Raw genomic sequence first — 19890 nt, forward strand, 5'->3', positions numbered from 1 at the left:
CACTGAATCAGGGTGTTAGTAGCCGAATAGAAAGGGCTGCATATGTACATACGCTAGCAGCTTTCTGGGTGGAATTTGCTGTCCTTGAGCAATATGAATTTAATGTCAGATCACTGTAAGACTTCATTACAGCATGGCACCCCCACAATCTAGGCTGTTCCTTAAACAAATAAGGCAAATGGTCCAGAAACAGACTGAAACGAAGCCCTTTAATATAGGCTTCAGAGTATTTTCAGACTAAAATAAATATCATTGATATTGCATGATCTGTATTTTGGATAAATAAGATATCGGCTTTCTCAAATGTTGTACCACTCTTCATGCACAGCAGATTCACATGTGGGTTTTTTGTTTTTTTTAAAAAAAGACTTTATAAACAAGTCTTTATTTACATCTCTACCTCTTGCCTCCCTCCCCTTCAAAATTGATTGATTTATTTTTTTTTACTTTTTTCTGGAACAGTAGATGGAAGGTGGACACCGTGGAGTAAATGGTCTACCTGTGGAACAGAGTGTACCCACTGGCGCAGGAGGGAATGCATGGCCCCAGCACCAAAGAATGGGGGGAAAGACTGTGAAGGCCTTGTCTTACAGTCCAAGAACTGCACAGATGGTCTGTGTATGCAGAGTAAGTAGAAGTACATGAATGCAGCTACACTGGCACTGTGATTTGTAGAAGAAAGAAACCCACTGAAACAATTAAAAACAATTAAAGATTCAATATTCTCATACTATATTGCTGGAGTGGATCCAAAAAGGACCCTCCACTTTATGACAACACAGCGGTGGGTGGGAAACCCACAATCCTGCATTTAAAACATTTGGCAGAAGTTTCAGAAAAAAGTCTTGCTCTGTGCTCCATTTGGGAAGAATTTTGACTGAAGCTTGCTAAGCATGGGAGGCCATGCTTCCTTTAAAAAAAAAGTGCACAATTGCATGAGGGTTTCAACAGCAAATCCTTCAAATATATTTTTTATTTATTCTGCCACCTGTACTGATTTCCCCCTCACCTTAATTTCTCCCTCCTGGGATTTGGACTTGCAAGCTTCAGTATGAGACTTGGCAAAGTTCTTCTGTGTCTTCTAGGTCTTGAGTGCAACTGCAACCTGAACAAATCTCAGCCTGGAAGTGCCTTCAGGCACTGGCTGGGCTAAAGTTCCCAACCTTACTAGATAAGTGCTAGTTTCTGCTTAGTGTATCCCTCTATGGGATTGGTGTGGGTCTAGTCCTGCATGAGGATTTTTTTAAAGGAAAGACTGTGGTTCATGGTACTAGATTTCTGTTGGCTCCTGTTCCTAAATACTTGTTTCGTGACATATTCATTTAGGCTACAATCCTCAGCACACTTATGAGGGATTAAGCCCCATTGAATGAAGTGGGGTTTTCTTCCAAATAGGAATCCAAGAACCCGCTGTACACCAAGTGAGACCAGCTCCATCTAGTTCAGGGTTTCCCAAACTTGGGTCTCCAGCTGTTGTTGGACTACAACTTCCATCATCCCTAGCTAGCAGGACCAGTGGTCAGGGATGATGGGAATTGTAGTACCAAAAAAAAACAAAAACAGCTGGAGACCCAAATTTGAGAAACCCTGATCTAACTCATGATTCTTCATACTGACAGCCAGCAGCTCTCCAGGATTTCAGGCAGGGAATATTCCCAGCACAAACTGGATATACCAGGGATTGAATCTGGAACCCTTCAACATGCAATGTGCATGCCTTACGACTGAGCTACAACCCTTCCAAAGTAAATGTGCACTGATAGGCTCACATATTTAGGAGTCGAAACCTTTTGAACAAGTTTCCAAATAAACATGCATAGGATTGTACTGATAGAATGAAAACAATGGACAGTTTTCATTGGGCCAATGGTATAATAAGAGTGATCATTGCCTATGGGCAACACACATTAACTTTTTCTGCTCAAATATAACCACTGTTCAAATAGATCGTGAAGGCTTTTGAAGCACTGCAAAGACTTTAGAGTGATGCTTTCCCCTTCCCTTCCTTTTTGGTTCTCGTTACCTCAAAAGTAACAAAAAATAATTCCATGTGATATTTATCTGACAATATCTGTTCTTGTCAGCCATCTTGCAAGATTGTCTCCAGTTCGTCAGTGTATGGGAAGGAGGCAAGAAGCTTATGACTTTAGAAAGAAGCATATTTTTGTAATACTGAGTGGGGGGCAGGGGAATATCTATTCTTAACTTAATTTCCTGACAGTATGTCTTGGAGATAGAAGAGATAATGTACATATAACTCTGCTGGTGTGAATGGACCATTAAGACAAATTAGCACGGAAATATATCTCCTTCATTTCCAGCAGAGCTTTACTGCCAGATTATATTTAGACAGGTGTGTGTCATCTTTGTGCGCGTGCAGAGTCATTTAAGCAGAAATATTTTGGAGGGGGGAGATTTTTATGTGACTGAAGAATAAGAGCCCTATAGGAATGTCATTATTATGTAGATAGTATATTGTTTTTTATGCTATTGGATACAAACCTATATTATTAGCCGTAGGATGGAAACTTTCATGACTTGGTCCAATTCACGATACTGGCTTTGGGTTCAGATTCTTCCTCAGATACAAGCTAGGTGAGTAATGTTGGGCCAAGTAGTAGTAATAGTGAATGGAAGATCTTAGCCATCTGGAATGTACTTGTGATAGAATACACATATAGAAGAAGTTAATCCTCTTATACACAGCCAGGGATATGTAGCTGCATAAATAAATACAGATGTCCTAAAAAAACATTGCTTTGTATCTACAAGCCTTTTCTCTTCCAGTCCATTATTTGCTACAGTAACATCACTCAGGCAAATCAATAAGCTCTTTCATTCACCTAGCCCTACTCCTGTGTAAAGAAGCAGTCAGAACTGCTATTGATTTCTTTGCGGATAAAAACTATGGAGGTTTCCTTGAGCCCCTCCGCCCCTCAAACCCTAATAATTATAGTATTTTTCACCCAAAGCTGTAGTTTCTGCTTACCGCTAACTGTGGTATTTCTGGTGCAACTTGGCTGTCACATTTATTCAGACTAATGATCTTGCCAGTACACACACTCTCTTATTCTGTAGTTAGTATTTTCCCCCTAACGTGAAAGGATGAATAGTCATTAAGTCAGCATGCCTTCAGAGAGAGGAGGGAGAGGGAGGGAGGGAGAGGGAGACAGCAAGACCGAATTGGAAAATAAAACTAGCTGTAGTGAAAATTTAGAACTGCTGTTATTAGAAAAGGCCTCCCAAGTACACAACCTCTTCTAGCTGGAGCCCTTACAATAATTTAATAATTATTGTAATAGCTTCAATTAGGCCTCAGCCACTGTCTGCATTGTAAGGCACATTAAAAGTCTGGCCATCTGCCATCCGGAAGAGTTCATTTATTTACCTCTACATGTGCCATATTTTCATGTGCATTAAACATCAACAGTTTAGAAAAACCAGTGTATCAGGATTGCGTAGAAAGAGATAACTGTGGAGTTAATGAAAACTGTAGGGATGACCCAGTTCATAGTCTGAATAAAAAAATATATAACCTGTTGCGGAGAGAACTTTGGATCTAGAGTGAGCAAGCATCTCCAAACAAAGAGCTACTTCCTCCCTAGACCTCATTGTTGGACCCCTGTGGTTACTTGAAGGAAAAGCAATTTTCTCGTATAAAATAGTAAATTATTCCTAAGCGGGAGAATAAGGCTGCAGTCCTAAGCATACTTTCTACATGCAAAATAAACTTTGCATATATATGAGGCTTATTCAGGCATTCCATGTCTATGCACAACATGAGGCAGAGGGGTAGCATCTGGGGCTGCAAAGAGAGGCAAAAGTGTTCACCAAAATTGTTCAGAGCAAGGGCAAAGCTTTCTGCCCTAACTCTGAACTGGCTTAGTGATGTCATGTAACCAAATCTGATTTGTCTTCATGGGATTGCAACATAATCACTCCAGCTGAATAATATCCTTGACTAATAGTATGCTATGTGGGGTGGGGGGACGCGGGTGGCGCTGTGGGTTAAACCACAGAGCCTAGGACTTGCCGATCAGAAGGTCGGCGGTTCGAATCCCTGCGACAGGGTGAGCTCCCGTTGCTCGGTCCCTGCTCCTGCCAACCAAGCAGTTTGAAAGCATAGTGCAAGTAGATAAATAGGTACCACTCTGGCGGGAAGGTAAACGGCGTTTCCATGTGCTGCTCTGGTTTGCCAGAAGCGGCTTAGTCATGCTGGCCACATGACCCGGAAGCTGTACGCTGGCTCCCTCGGCCAATAAAGCGAGATGAGCGCCTCAACCCCAGAGTCGGTCACGAGTGGACCTAGTACTCAGGGGTCCCTTTACCTTTATGAGTAGGGGGGGAAACAGATCAGTTCACACCATGAAGTATTTTATCAACTTCAGAGGAATATATTATTATTATTATTTTATGTCATGGATCTGTAGCTTCACTGCAGTCCACTTCTGTTGAAATTATCACCTGTCTTTCAGTGATGGACCTTGGGCTTTCAAATTTCAGTGGTGCCCTGTGCTGCACTAAAATTTTGCCATCCCCATCTTTCTCTCACTGTTCTACATCATTGTTACGGCACCCTCTGTGCGTGAGTCAGCTGATGGGACATTCCGGGATCCAATCAGAAGCTGGGATACTCTACTTAAATCAGGAGGGTTGAGCATTATGGGAACTCCAAGGCAGGAGGAATCCAAAATGGAGACTGGCTGAAGGTGGTGGACAGACAACCAGGTGGGAAGGGAGTTTAGAATCAAGTAGCTACCCCAGCCAAGGCCGGGCTCAGAGCGGCTTACAAGCAATAATAAAAACAAGATGAATGATTACAAACTTAAAAACAAAAATAAAACACAACAATTAAAATAATGGAACATTAAAATATTAAAATGTAGCCTCATCACAGGAGGAGAAGGAAAAGAAGGGGGAAAAAGAGGTAAAGAAAAAAGACACACAGAGAGACAGTGAGTCTCTTTCTATTCATACTGATAAGACAGGGCAGAATAGAGAGATGACAATACAAATTGTGAAATCCAAGATTTTAATGGTGCTGGGCTTAGGCACAAGTATGCCATAGGTCATCCACCCAAGCAGCCACAAAAGATTGCAGCAAACCCTGCAGTGTCAGTCTCTGTTAGATCTCAATTGCAGGTTGGAGGGCTGTGCTGAGAGAGAGTAGTTTGCGTGTTTGGACCTTTAAACCTCCCCCTTAAATAAATTCAGACAAGACTCAAATTTTGGTTTGGTTTTTGGCAGAATTTATGCCACAACTTTATTGATTACAGCAAGTGAGTGGTTGCATAGGCTCTGGTTTGACTAGCTCCCTGTACAGGTGGCGCTGACCCAGGGCACCAGCATAGGTCAGCCTAGTGTGAACACCAGGATAAGTGGAAAGCCGGAAACAGGCTATCTCCGCCACCCAAAAATGCTCCCCTGGACTCAGGCACAGGCACAACCACCTCACAGGGGTTGACCAAGCCATCAAGTCCCTGGATTCCTTTAACGGAATACCCTTCACATAGGGATGGTGAGACCGTTCTCCCATCACCTGAACCAGAGCCTATCCACAACCTTACAAGTTGCGACGATTTACTACGTGGCAGGCGTAACCCAAATGGCAACAACCAATCAGCCAAGTGGGGAAAATTCCTGCCGTGCCCCTGTCCCAACGGCAGATGACACATGACAGCACAGCAAGGTCAAGCGCAGAGCCCTAAATATAGGGAGAGGTGGGCAGGTGTTCCAATGCATGCACCAAAAGAGGAAGCTCTGGGTCACGTGCATGGGTATATATAGGTCCCTCGATCCGTTTAGCTTGCGTCCCATTGGCCTGATTGAACCCAGCATCAAGGGACCTACCAATTGGGTGTTGTGGCTATTCAATCTAACCCACCCACAACACAGGGTTTGGTTGCCAGGTCTTGCCGCAACACGTGCCCTCTTTAAAGGAGAACCTGATTTACAGCAAGCCTGCAATGTAGCCCACTGCTAATACTGTATGCCAGAGGTGAGACTGAGACTAGTCCAGATTCCCATTTCAAAATACCACTCAGGTTGCAGCAAAGGTTAATCTAGGTGAACTACTGCTTCAGTCTTCCTTGCTGGCCAAATTAAACCCTTAGTTGCATGAAGAAGCCTAATGCTCCACTAACTAGCATCCAGACTGGTAGCACTTTAAAATGTACAAAAAAAATTAAAACATGCATCCAAGTTACAGCAGGGAGTCCTGTTTATGATGCTGTTTTTTGTTTGCTTTTTCAGTGGGTAACACACATGAACACACACACACATACCAGGGGAACAGGCTGCTTGCCCATAAATCCTGAGCTATGGATTTAGTCATAGCTCTCCAGGAGCTGCCCTCTCTATGTTTTGCACATTGACCTCCAAGCTGTTCCTTGAGGGGAAAGAAAGGTTAATTTAACAACTCTGTCTTTTGTGTTGTAATAATGTTACAACACAATGTTAATCTGGCAGCACACATAGCCCTGCATAATTAAGTGGTCATGTCAGGCCTTTCCTATGCAATATGTGTTCAGATTCCCCCTGTGCTTATTTTAAAAGCTATAATGGATTATAGATCATGATATTAGTGATGTGAACCTATCAAGCCCTTGAGCAGATTAGCTTGCAGTAAGCAAGAAAAAAGGCTTTTGCTGTTGTTGTTGTTGTTTTGTTGTTGTTGTTGTTGTTTTAAAAAAGCAAAAAAAAAAGTGTTCTTGGAAGATCATCACGGTGAAACCCTCTTGAGTGCGCACAAAGGAATTAAATGAGCCTTTGTATTAAAATGGAATAAGTCACTCTGAATATACCTGCCTATCTGCATAATCACATTCCCAACCATCCACACAGGGGCTTTCTGCACTTGATATGGCACTCAGGCACTAAATTATATGCAGGAAAGCATTCATGCAAACAAAGATCCGTGGGGGCAACATGTTTCTGTACTAACATAATTTACTTCTGTGTCAGGGCTGCCTTATTGGGCCAGGTCCACAATCTACTACCCCCTCTGTTGTGTAGACACATGTGTGATAGTGGTTGAACAAGGTAGACATGGGAAGCTATTAGATAAAGACATTGTAACACTGGCCCATCTAGTTCAAAGGTGGAGAACTTCCCCCTCTCAGCAGGTGAAAATTTTCTCATCCCTAACCATCATGGTCCCCTTCATGGATCACTGCCTTGCCGTGGCGAAGGGGCTTGAAGAACTCAGAGAAGCTATGAACTATGCCGAGCAGGGCACCCAAGATGAACAGGTCATAGTGGAGAGTTTTGACCAAACGTGATCCACCTGGAGGAGGAACCGGCAAGCCACTCCAGTATCCCTGCCAAGAAAACTCCATGGACAAAGACAACAGGCATATAAAAGATATGACGCTGGAAGATGAGCCCCTCAGGTCGGAAGGCGTCCAACATGCTACTGGGGAAGAGCGGAGGGCAAGTACAAGTAGATCCAGAGCTGATGAAGCGGCTGGGCCAAAGCCGAAAGGACGCTCAGTTGCGGATATGCCTGGAAGCGAAAGGAAAGTCCAATGCTGTAAAGAAAAATATTGCATAGGAACCTGGAATGTAAGAACCATGAACCTGGGTAAGTTGGAGGTGGTCAAAAATGAGATGGCAAGAATAAATATTGACATCCTGGGCATCAGTGAACTAAAATGGACGGGAATGGGTGAATTCAGTTCGGATGACCATCATATCTACTACTGTGGGCAAGAAACCCATAAAAGAAATGGAGTGGCCCTCATAGTCAACAAAAGAGTGGTGAAAGCTGTACTGGGATGCAATCTCAAAAATGATAGAATGATCTCGATACGAATCCAAGGCAGACCTTTTAACATCACAGTAATCCAAGTTTATGCACCAACTACTTGTGCTGAAGAAACTGAAATTGACCAATTCTATGAAGACTTACAAGACCTTATAGAAGTGACACCAAAGAAGGATGTTCTTCTCATTATAGGGGATTGGAATGCTAAAGTAGGGAGTCAAGAGATAAAAGGAACAACTGGCAAGTTTGGCCTTGGAGATCAAAACGAAGCAGGGCAAAGGCTAATAGAGTTCTGTCAAGAGAACAAGCTGGTCATCACAAACACGCTTTTCCAGCAACACAAGAGACGACTCTACACATGGACATCACCAGATGGGCAGCATCGAAATCAGATTGATTATATTCTCTGCAGCCAAAGATGGAGAAGCTCTATACAGTCAGCAAAAACAAGACCTGGAGCTGACTGTGGCTCAGATCATCAGCTTCTTATAGCAAAATTCAAGCTTAAACTGAAGAAAGTAGGAAAAACCACTGGGCCGGTAAGATACAATCTAAGTCAAATCCCTTATGAATACACAGTGGAAGTGAGGAACAGGTTTAAGGATTTAGATTTGGTGGACAGAATGCCTGAAGAACTATGGATGGAGGCTCGTAACATTATACAGGAGGCAGCAACGAAAACCATCCCAATGAAAAGGAAATGCAAGAAAGCAAAGTGGCTGTCCAATGAGGCCTTACAAATAGCGGGGGAGAGAAGGCAAGCAAAATGCGAGGGAGATGGTGAAAGATACAGGAAATTGAATGCAGATTTCCAAAGAATAGCAAGGAGAGACAAGAAGACCTTCTTAAACGAGCAATGCAAAGAAATAGAGGAAAGCAATAGAATGGGAAGAACCAGAGATCTGTTCAAGAAAATTGGAGATATGAAAGGAACATTTCGTACAAAGATTTCCACAATAAAGGACAAAAGTGGAAAGGACCTAACAGAAGCAGAAGACATCAAGAAGAGGTGGCAAGAATACACAGAGGAATTATACCAGAAAGAAATGGATGTCTCGTATACCCCAGGTAGTGTGGTTGCTGACCTTGAGCCAGACATCCTGGAAAGTGAAGTCAAATGGGCCTTAGAAAGCACTGCAAATAACAAGGCCAGTGGAAGTGATGGCATTCCAGCTGAACTATTTAAAATTTTAAAAGATGATGCTGTTAAGGTGCTACACTCAATATGCCAGCAAGTTTGGAAAACTCAGCAGTGGCCAGAGGATTGGAGAAGATCAGTCTACATCCCAATCCCAAAGAAGGGCAGTGCCAAAGAATGCTCCAACTACCGCACAATTGCACTCATTTCACATGCTAGCAAGGTTATGCTTAAAATTCTACAAGGAAGGCTCAAGCAGTATGTGGACCGAGAACTCCCAGAAGTGCAAGCTGGATTTAGAAGAGGCAGAGGAACCAGAGACCAAATTGCAAACATGCGCTGGATTATGGAGAAAGCTAGAGAGTTCCAGAAAGACATCTACTTCTGCTTCATTGACTATGCAAAAGCTTTTGACTATGTCGACCACGGCAAACTATGGCAAGTTCTTAAAGAAATGGGAGTGCCAGATCACCTCATCTGTCTCCTGAGAAATCTCTATGTGGGACAAGAAGCTACAGTTAGAACTGGATATGGAACAACTGATTGGTTCAAAATTGGGAAAGGAGTACGACAAGGCTGTATTTTGTCTCCCTGCTTATTTAACTTATATGCAGAATTCATCATGCGAAAGGCTGGGCTGGATGAATCCCTAGCCGGAATTAAGATTGCCGGAAGAAATATCAACAACCTCAGATATGCAGATGACACAACCTTGATGGCAGAAAGTGAGGAGGAATTAAAGAACCTTTTAATGAGGGTGAAAGAGGAGAGCGCAAAATATGGCCTGAAGCTCAACATCAAAAAAACGAAGATCATGGCCACTGGTCCCATCACCTCCTGGCAAATAGAAGGGGAAGAAATGGAGGTAGTGAGAGATTTTACTTTCTTGGGCTCAATGATCACTGCAGATGGTGACAGCAGCCACGAAATTAAAAGACGCCTGCTTCTTGGGAGAAGGGCAATGACAGGCCTAGACAGCATCTTGAGAAGTAGAGACATCACCTTGCCAACAAAGGTTCGTATAGTTAAAGCTATGGTTTTCCCAGTAGTGATGTATGGAAGTGAGAGCTGGACCATAAAGAAGGCTGATCGCCGAAGAATTGATGCTTTTGAATTACGGTGCTGGAGGAGACTCTTGAGAGTCCCATGGACTGCAAGAAGATCAAACCTCTCCATACTGAAGGAAATCAACCCTGAGTGCTCACTGGAAGGACAGATTGTGAAGCTGAGGCTCCAGTACTTTGGCCACCTCATGAGAAGAGAAGACTCCCTGGAGAAGACCCTGATGTTGGGAAAGATGGAGGGCACAAGGAGAAGGGGACGGCAGAGGACGAGATGGTTGGATAGTGTTTTCGAGGTTACCAGCATGAGTTTGAGCAAACTGCGGGAGGCAGTGGAGGACAGAGGTGCCTGGCGTTCTCTGGTCCATGGGGTCACGAAGAGTCGGACACGACTAAACGACTAAACAACAAACCATCATGGACCAAATGATGCCACTTGATGTCATAATGATGTCAGGTGATGAGCCTCTTTGAAGGCACATTGGCTGCAGAAGGAGGGAGTAGTTTCATTTCAAACTTATGATGAAGCTGCTTTTCTTTCATTTTAGCAGCAATACTCTTCCTGCTCCTGGTGCAAAGTCCGCTCGATCTGTACATCAGTTGATGGGTTGTGGAAGCACATCTGACTCCAGCAAAGGAGCACTCAGGAGCTCACTTTAAGCTCCCAGGTTCCTTTGAAGCAACATTGATACCTGCCCTCACTTGACATCACAGATGACATCAGGTGTGCGGCAGGTGGGTGTGGTTTGCCAAGAAAGGGTTGGTGGACCAATTTGGGTCTCCTTCCAGGCTGAATTTAGCCCATGGACTGGAGATTACCCACCTCAATCTAGCTCAATGCTACCCATGACCAGCAGTCATCCTCCCAGGTTTTTAACAGAATTCTATCCCAGTTCTGCATTGAATTGCCAGGGACTGAGCCTGGGACCTTTTGCATACAAAGCCTATGCTGTCAGTACTGCTGAGCTGATCTATGTGGCTTTTAGGAATCAGATGCGCTAAATGAATGAGAACTTGTACACAGTGGTGAAGGAAGGCTCTCCGGCACCCGGGGCAGGGTGTCGAGGGGTGGGGCAAACCGTCCACAGGGGCAGGGCAAACCACCCGGCCGGGGTCTCCGGCGTGCAGTTTTTGTTCACATCCTGGGGCAAAATTCACAACCAGGAGCAGCTACTTGCAGGTTAGTGGAGCTCGTAACCTGAAGCGTTTGTAACCAGAGGTACCACTGTAAATTCAAATGCATGCATGCAAAATTTCCCTACTGGGTATCAAAGATGGAAGAGTGAATGATATGAGCCAGATAGCAGCCTAAATCGGTACCATCTAGATTATTATTTTTTTTTTAAAAAAAAGCTGATATAACATTATGATCATAAGTAAATGGTATAGCAGTGTTACTATAACTAAAACAGAGTATGGAAAGATCCATGCAGAATCTACTAAAGAGGATGGGTAGGTCTAGTGTGCTTTAGAACTTGATTTATTGAAATTTGACTACACTTAATCAAAGATTACTCAGCTCAAGTTCTGGTCCCCAAGATAGACTTTTAGAATGAAAACAGCTGTCCTGCACGCCACATAAATCTTACAAAAACTTAATATAAGATGTTAATAAAAATGTTTAAAAATCCTACTAGGAGTTACCTTGAAAACATTGTCCATTCTGTCTTTCTCCCCAGGTTCCTCCCCAGGTTAAAAACCGGGCTCAGGGTGGCTAACAGCAAATATAAAACATTGATTAAAATGTGACTTAAAAACAGCATAAAATACAACATAAAATGTACCATCAATAAATCAATAAAATTCAAAAATTCAGGGATCAGTGAACTTTGTCACAGGACAAATGCTTTCGTAGAATAAGAAATGAAACACATTGAAGTTTTAAAAATGAAAACAAATGCATGTTGGAATGATTTGCCCCCACCTTGCACACACCTAGTTTTCAGTGGGAGAGTTCTTTCCAGCCGTTACCAGAAAGAAATAGTTCCCCCCATAATGTGAGCTTTTTCTTGTGATACTTCACTGCTGCATTTTGTGCCAAGTTTTGCTATGCTTGAGGTCAAACTAGACATGATTGCTAAATGATTCTTTTCATTTAAAGTTCAGGTTTTTTTAAATGCAAATATCAGATTGGGGGAGGAGCTGATAATTATTGGAAATGCAGCAGTCAAAGGCAATAAAGTTAACTTTCATCATAGGACTGAATGAGGGTTAAATTCCTCTTCCACAAGCACCTGTGATACCTGTAATTACCAGCCTCCAACACTCCAAACTAATTTTATTTTTAATCGGTGCCTGCAAAGGTGAGAATTGGAAAGGGAAATACTATTTCAAGAATGGAAGTCTGCTGGTGTGACATTGGATGTCGACCTGCATATTAAATGCCAAGAGGCATTTAAGTTTCTGGTTAATTTGGCTTACTAGGAGGAAAAACCCCTACTATAATCTCCATCTTGACTTGCTTTTCGCTCATGAGATTTCACTGCAAGTACTTGAGGCCTATGTTGGGTGTTCTATATTGCTTTGACCATCATGCCATTTTCACTATGAGCTCTCAGTGTTACAAAGTTGAGAACTGGAAATGGAGCCAAAAATGGATTTTAGAAAAATCATTGTCAGTATTGGGAGGGGGGACGACCCATAAATGATAATGGAAGTTTCAACAGAGCCTTAAGTCTAGCTGTGCCCTACTTTTTCCTTCCTAAAACTGGAATGAATAATTCCCACCCCTCCAAATAATTTGAGATGTTCATTTAAATGCAAGGAAGAAACTAAGCGTCGAACTAACAGCACTTTAACTATTCCTACAGTAAACACACAAGAAGTTAGCAACAAACACTGATAGAACCTTTGAAAATAATTTTTTTTTGTTTCATCAAAAGCCACTTGAGGCATCTTAAATTACTTTTCCCCCCCTCAAAGCAAGTTACCGACTATGACACCAGCTGCTCCAGGCACAGATCAACAGAGCCAGCAACTATTGTGGAGTCAAATTCAGCAGCACTTTTTTCTACATTTACCCTAGTAAAGAAATGTGGCAATGATAGTTGAAGTCCCTCAGGTACTTGCCATGCCGCAGTGCTGATACTGTGAGCAAAATAGATCAAGGAGGAGAGACTACAAATCCCTGCTTTGCACTGTTCTCACTTTGAAGCTGGGAGAAAAGTCATTTTTCATTATTGCAGGTACTAATCTCAGCAGATTTGCCTCATTATCTGAAGAAAATGTCCTTTCTTATTATATGGAAGATCAGATTGCCAAGCATTAAAAAAAACACAAAAACTCTAAAGAGAGATGGCCAGGCTCACATCTTATGAAGCAGTTGACACCAAACACTGATTGTTTGTGTCCCCCAAATAATTTCCTTGCCTCTCCCAAACCCATTAATATTCTGAATTAAAATGTAATTTCAGAAAGGTGCTAAAGTTTCTGATTTAAAGTAAATTTCTATTATCAAAAGTGTTTGTGTATAAACAGTTGCGAGGGGTGTTATGTTAATCACCCATGAGCATTTTTTCAAAATGCCTGCGTTCAGTTGATACATATAAACAACATATACTGAAGTAGAGTTATTTCTTCCTAATGACACAGAGCAAGATCACCATTTACACTTAATGGTAGTGGTTTGTGCTACATGGTCACCCCACCCTTAGTCTTATGTTGAGCGTGCATCATGAGATCTGACATTAGTTGACCACTCAAGTGCTGGGTAGCTCTCAGCCAAATGTGTGAGCTGACCTCCCTGAAAATGGAAGGGGTCAATCCAGTCTGCTATGTTTAGAGCACAGAGGGATTTACATGGGGCAACACATATCGTTGTGTTGCCACCTTTCCCTGTGGCACATGCATGTGGATATTCAGAGCATCAGACCACTATAGGGAATTAGAGACTTGTGCATAACTCCCACTGAGTGCCCATGCACAAACTCTAACAGTGGAGAACTGAATCAAGGCTTTCTTTGGCCTTGTGGAATTGTTCTGCATGTGGGCACTGGGCCTATGGTGTGCTGGATTGAGCTCAAGGTATTATAGCTGAATTGACATAGGATTACTCTGCAATGGTTCTTTCATAAGGCAATACATCACTTCACATTACAGTCAATGGCTAGTGAACAGGACTTTGTGAACTATCTGGCTGCCACGTTGATGGTTTCCACATGTTGCACACCCCTAATAAAAACCTAAGGGCTCTGCTGGATCAGGCCAATGGCCCATGTTGTCCACCATCCTGTTCTAACAGCAGCCAACCAGATGCCTATGGGAAGCCTACAAGCAGGACTTGAGTGCAAGAGCACTCTCCCCACATGTGATTCCCAGTGACTGAGATTCAGAGACATACTGCCTCTCACACTGGAGGTATTATATGGCCATCATGCCTATTAGATATTGATAACCTTATCCTCGATGAATTTGTCCATTCCCTTTGGAAGCCATTCAAGATGGCACCTTCTGCGGGAGTAATGTGAATCAGCTAGGAATCTGAAAGCAAATCTAAATTATGGAATGGTTCAGCCTTTTCATTAATAAGAAGCCAAACCCAATAACAGGAAGTATGCATGGAAATAGACAAAACCCAGCCATTAACATTCAATCTACTGAGAGTTTAGAAGCAACTCTTGGGTCTCATGGTGATCTAATTTCACTCTGTCACCCTTGCGGCACTATCACCCTTGGAACGTAGGAAGCCGGTTATACCGAGTCAGGTCATGGGTCCATCCAACTCAGTACCTGTCAACACTGACTGACACTTGCTCTCCAATGTGTCAGACAGGCTTCCTTCCCAGCCATAGCTAAAGATGCTGTGCATTGAACCTCAGACCTTTTGCATGCAAACCATGTGCTCTGCCATTGAGCCACAGCCTTTGAGCTTTTGCTTTTCTGCAGTATTGACTGGGAGATAGAATTATTAGCACAGGTGAAAGGGTCAGAGTGTAAAGTTGAGAAGCCAAGTCTGTTCTTTTGTCCACTTTGCTTATTTCCACTAACATATTCATGGTGGTCTGAGGCTGAAAATGGTGGACTGTTATGGGATTGCAAGTGATAGTCATGAAAACACATGCCTGAGAAGTGTGGCCAAAGCTAAAAAGGTGTCTACAATGCGCTTGTTTCATAAAACTTATACACAACTTGCTTGTAAAAAACCTCAAAGCAAGAAAAGATAAAACAATAAATTCAAGAAAAAATCATAACCAAACAAACAAAAGTTAAAATACTAAAATATTTTAGTTACCTCAACTGTCTAAGCATCTGGGTTGAATTACCTAAACAAGAATGTTTTAGCAGGTGACAAAAAGAGTACAGTGAAGGTTACTGCTTGATCTCTATAGGCAGGGAACTCAGAAGATATGTCTATCCACATAAAATCTTAATTCTTACATATTGCAGTATCTTTTACAGTTCCTTTACCTTACACAAAACACCATGTCCTCCATTTAGTATTGCTTTGTTTGAATTGCTTCTTGATCCACACATTTGAAGTTGCATAGGCCCATATTTTAGAGTCCAGGAGTTGAGATGTACATGTAGAAATGGTAGCAACTTCTAGCAGTCTTCAGACATTTTATTTCCCACATGCCCAACATTGCAGTGTTTTTCTATCTAGGCACAGGGTGTGTTTTTTTGTGAACACAAGTGGAGCCAAATTCACTCTAGCTGGTGCCCTGATCCTAATCATGTTTGCCTGGGAGTAAGTCCTACTGGTCTCAGCAGGAACTTACTTCCAAATAATCATGTCTGTATTGGCACAAAGTAACAACAACAGCAGCTTTTCTCTGTCACAGGAACCACAGGGCAGATTCCCTAGAAGCATTGAATTATCACAGGAAATCAGGAAGAAAGTAACTTTTCTTGCTATTTGTCTCTAGGATAAAAAATGTGAATTGTGCAATGATTTTGTCAATATTACACAAAGCCTTCAAAATCTAAAATAAATTACTTTACAATCTCAAGGCTCCTATTGATTTTCTAATGATCTCAAATGGAACACATTCCATTTCCAACTCTCTGGCAAATTGCTTGCTCCCTGGAGAATTCCTATTGGATTTCTATTAAAGGGGAGGTTAAAACCATTCCCCGGAAATCTAGGGGAAAGGGGGGGCAGGGGGAATGAGGCTTTTGCATGGGCTGAGCTCTCTGTAAATGGGTATTTAACCTCTGACCAATGACGGCAGGTCTCTTTCAGTTCTATTAGGCCAACAGCAAGCTACTATAATTAAATAAAAAAAACTGTTTAGAGCCCCACTGAACATGTCCTGGGAATTAAAGCATATGGCAAGGATTGGGGGGAAGAAGACTTTCCATATGCTAATGACCCTTGATGTATGAAATAAATTAGATCCATTAGAGTTTATGCTCAATAAAAGAAAGACTTTAAGCACTCCAAAGTTAGTGACTCGAGACCGATTTTTGGCTCTGAAATTCAATCTGCCTACTTATTAATTCTTAGTGAGGCTCCTGAGCAGACAGGAGATGCAAAATTATAATAGTGTGCTGAATCAGAATTTTAAAGTACCATGGGTTTCCTTTCCTTTTCCTTTTTTTCCTTTTTGAATTAAACCATTCTTCATGTGTTGTTTGGTTTTTTGTTTTTTGTTTTTTAAAAAGCTCCCTTTGTTAATTTGATTTTGTTCCCATCTTTTTTTTCTTTTAAAGGTTTCATTTACCCTATTTCAACTGAACAGAGAACCCAGAATGAATATGGATTGTCTTGTAAGTGTTGTTTGATATTATGTTCTTAGATACCAATTTCCTACTCCCAAGATTTACTTTCAGCCTATCTTGTATGTGTTTTGCTAGTTTTAAAGAGGTGTATTGGCTGCTACATTAAAGAAACCAGTGTAGATAATGGGATGAGAAAAGGACAACAGGAAAACATGTGGAAGCGAGAGACTGAGAGAAGTGTATTCAGATCCCCACAGAAGCCAGGGAACAGGAAGCATAACATGGCTGCATACATGTGATTAGTATTAAGGAAGAGAAACTTGCAAGAGGGAATATATGGTTGGCAGATTTTGCTTCTACTCTTGTTTGAGAAGGCTGAATAAAATAAGTGGCAACATTTGCAAAATGGAGCCTTTAAATTCCATTAGCACAGAGTAAATTGAACTTGATCATTCCTTCTTGGAGATTTCTCCATTTTCAGCTGTGTAGCTAGGACTCTGTTGGGGAGTTTAAAGGAAGCAAAGGACAAAAAAGTGTGTTTTCCTCTCTCTCTCTCTCTCTCTCTTTCTCTTTTAGAAAAGTGTTATCTTTATACAGAAAGAATGCAAAGTGGCTTGCTAAAAAAATTGTTGATGTGTTTGTATTTCCTAATCTTAGCCTGCTTGAAAATAATAATGGTGGGATTTTTGTCCCTCTCTACATCAAAACTCTGCATCAAATTTGTGTTACATACTTAAGCCTTTTGGAAAGATACCTTGAGGGAGCGTATGTGCAAAGAGTGGCATTAAGTATTACACTGGGATTAGCAAAGGAGATGTGTTACAAGCAGATAGTGAAAATTCTCACAAGCTGGACAGGCTCCCTTAGGAGAACTACTGAAAATCCTGGCTTGCTTTTAGAGGTTTTTATAGCACTTGAATCTGTACTGAATTCTGAGAATAAATGTAGCAAAGTGAGTAAGCTGGGGAATTCTAGCTCAGTTCAGCTGTGAACTTGGTAGGCAAACTACTGTTTCTAAGCTTTTGCCCCAATATGGAGCTAATAGTACTGTCCTATGTTATAGAGTTTTTGGAAGGGTTCATGGGATAATCTTATGTGAAACATTCTGGAGACTCAGATATGTTCTATACATTACTTTCTTTTTTGTTGAGTCAATATTAACTCTGCCCTTCCATTTAAAAAGTTGTCCTATACATTAAAAGTAAAAGAATCACAACAGCATAAAGCCACATTTAGAGTAGGACCATGAAGCATGATCTAGGAACACACAGAGAGACCAAACTTTTGCTGATAAGACATTGAAGTACGCAGAGCATTCTAGAGCTAGAACGCATTAGCTCCAAAAGACCACCAGTTGCCAGACACCTCACTTCAGAGGGTTGAAGAAGAACCTTCAAACATTATTAATGCATGGACAGGTGCACAGGAGAGAAAGGCAGTCCTTCAGCTTGTATTACCCTGCTTTGTGCATATGGTTCAGACTCCATCCCCAGAGTTAAGTCCAGTATGTGTTTCAAGCCATGGTGACATTTCTGCTTATTCTGCTATTATATGTAGAGTTGACTGGATTGTCACTGTCAGCCCACACTGGAAGCAGGAGAAACTCTTGAGCCTTTCCTAATTCTTTGGGCAGCTGCTGTAGGCTTCTTCTGCTTGGCAGATGGCAAACCCCTTGAATTCTGTCCATTTGCTCATAAATGCGGGAGGGGGGCTTAAATCCCAAGATCGCTTTCAAGTCAAAGTCTTGAAAAAGAGCTTTTTAAAAAATCAGTTATTTTGATATTTTATTTATTGTTGATTAGGAGCCTGTAGGAAACATTTCTTTGTCAGTTGTGTGACACTTTCCATCAGGTTCCTGGTGTGTTGCAGAGCTTCCATAATGGCTGGTCCACTCATGGCTTTAGAGCTGGCATTGGGAAGCTATGAGCTTTCAGTTGTGATTAGCTGACAATTTAGGAAATGTTCTGCTGAAGCAATCATTCCTACTGCGCTATGCATGAAAGCTGGAACCCAACACCATCTAGAGGGCCATAGGTTCCCCAGCCTTGCTTTAAAGGAAGCATACCGTGCTATTCAGCAGCTTGTTTATGGCAGACAAGAGAGTTCTGCAGGGCGATCTCAAGCCATCTTGCTGCCTGAGGTGAAAGACAAGATGGCACCCTTCCCAATGGGACATACAGAAACCAGTTGGGTTGGCAGTTGACTCTTACTGCAGTACTGGTGAACGGAAAGTATCTTCACCTGCGATTAAGGACAGTCAGCCAGTGTAAGGGGTACAGGGCAGGCCCCATGGCACTCACAACTGTGTCTCCTCCCCACCCCTCAGTATCTGCTGCCTGAAGCAGCTGCCTCACTCTGTCTAATCATAGATCCGTCCCTGAATATTTGTGTGTGTATGCAGGAGAATTCTAAACTACACAAGCAATCACAGTGAATATCTTGATGGAAACTTTGTGATTAACCGAAGACACAGTTATGTGCTCTTAAGCCCCATTTCAGGCCATGGAATTTTGGCGTATAAGTTTCCCTTAAGAAATATGCTTGATGAATATCAGATTCGGAAGATGACTGCCATTTTCTGTACTTGTTTAGTTTAAGGTTGGCTTGCTTTTTAAAAAGTGAAACATTCGATGTAAGGGGCAGGGGAGGAAGAAAGAGAGTCTGTTTTATGATCACATGCTTTGATGAATTAGCATTGATAATTTCACCATGAACTGCTATTGTGAATACCTCTTTTGATTAAATTTGCCTTGTCCATCCGGTTATAAACAGTATGTTATTCTACCTCCTTACAAGAAAGAGAGAAACATAGATGAAGAATTAGAAAACAGCTATGAGAATTATTTTTAATAAATATAAATATCTACTAAAAGTGGAGAGTTTTTGAAGTAGTTTTTAAATAAACCTATAAAACTGGTAGTATGCATCTGTAGGAAAGGATAACAATGTATAAGTATGCTTTCATACATTCTTGAGACCGTAATTAATACTTTATGCTTCTCTGCCCCAACCCACCAACTTTTCCCCCAGCTGCTCCTGATTCAGATGACGTAGCTCTCTATGTCGGGATTGTGATAGCCGTGATCGTGTGCCTGGCTATTTCAGTGATCGTCGCATTATTCATCTACAGAAAGAACCACCGTGACTTTGAGTCAGATATTATAGACTCCTCAGCACTAAATGGTGGATTTCAGCCTGTTAATATCAAAGCTGCGAGGCAAGGTTAGTTTCCCTTTGGCCTTTCACATTGACCATAAAAAGACAAT

At 41.9% G+C, this 19890-nt stretch overlaps 1 protein-coding gene across 3 annotated transcripts in view; it reads left to right on the plus strand.

The window, feature by feature from the left end:
* UNC5C (unc-5 netrin receptor C) overlaps window positions 1-19890 on the plus strand; it is a 322943-nt gene that overhangs the window by 256123 nt on the left and 46930 nt on the right. The window contains exons 7-9 of one of the 3 annotated variants that reach the window (XM_083756419.1): window positions 466-627; window positions 16616-16672; window positions 19655-19846. In XM_083756419.1, coding sequence (XP_083612545.1) covers window positions 466-627; window positions 16616-16672; window positions 19655-19846 — 411 coding nt within the window. Of the gene's footprint in view, window positions 1-462; window positions 628-16615; window positions 16673-19654; window positions 19847-19890 lie in introns of all 3 variants that reach the window. The other 2 variants (XM_083756418.1, XM_083756420.1) reach the window with 2 other exon arrangements.

Source organism: Podarcis gaigeae, assembly GCF_964106915.1.
Source record: "Podarcis gaigeae genome assembly, chromosome: 9".
Taxonomy (NCBI): domain Eukaryota; kingdom Metazoa; phylum Chordata; class Lepidosauria; order Squamata; family Lacertidae; genus Podarcis; species Podarcis gaigeae.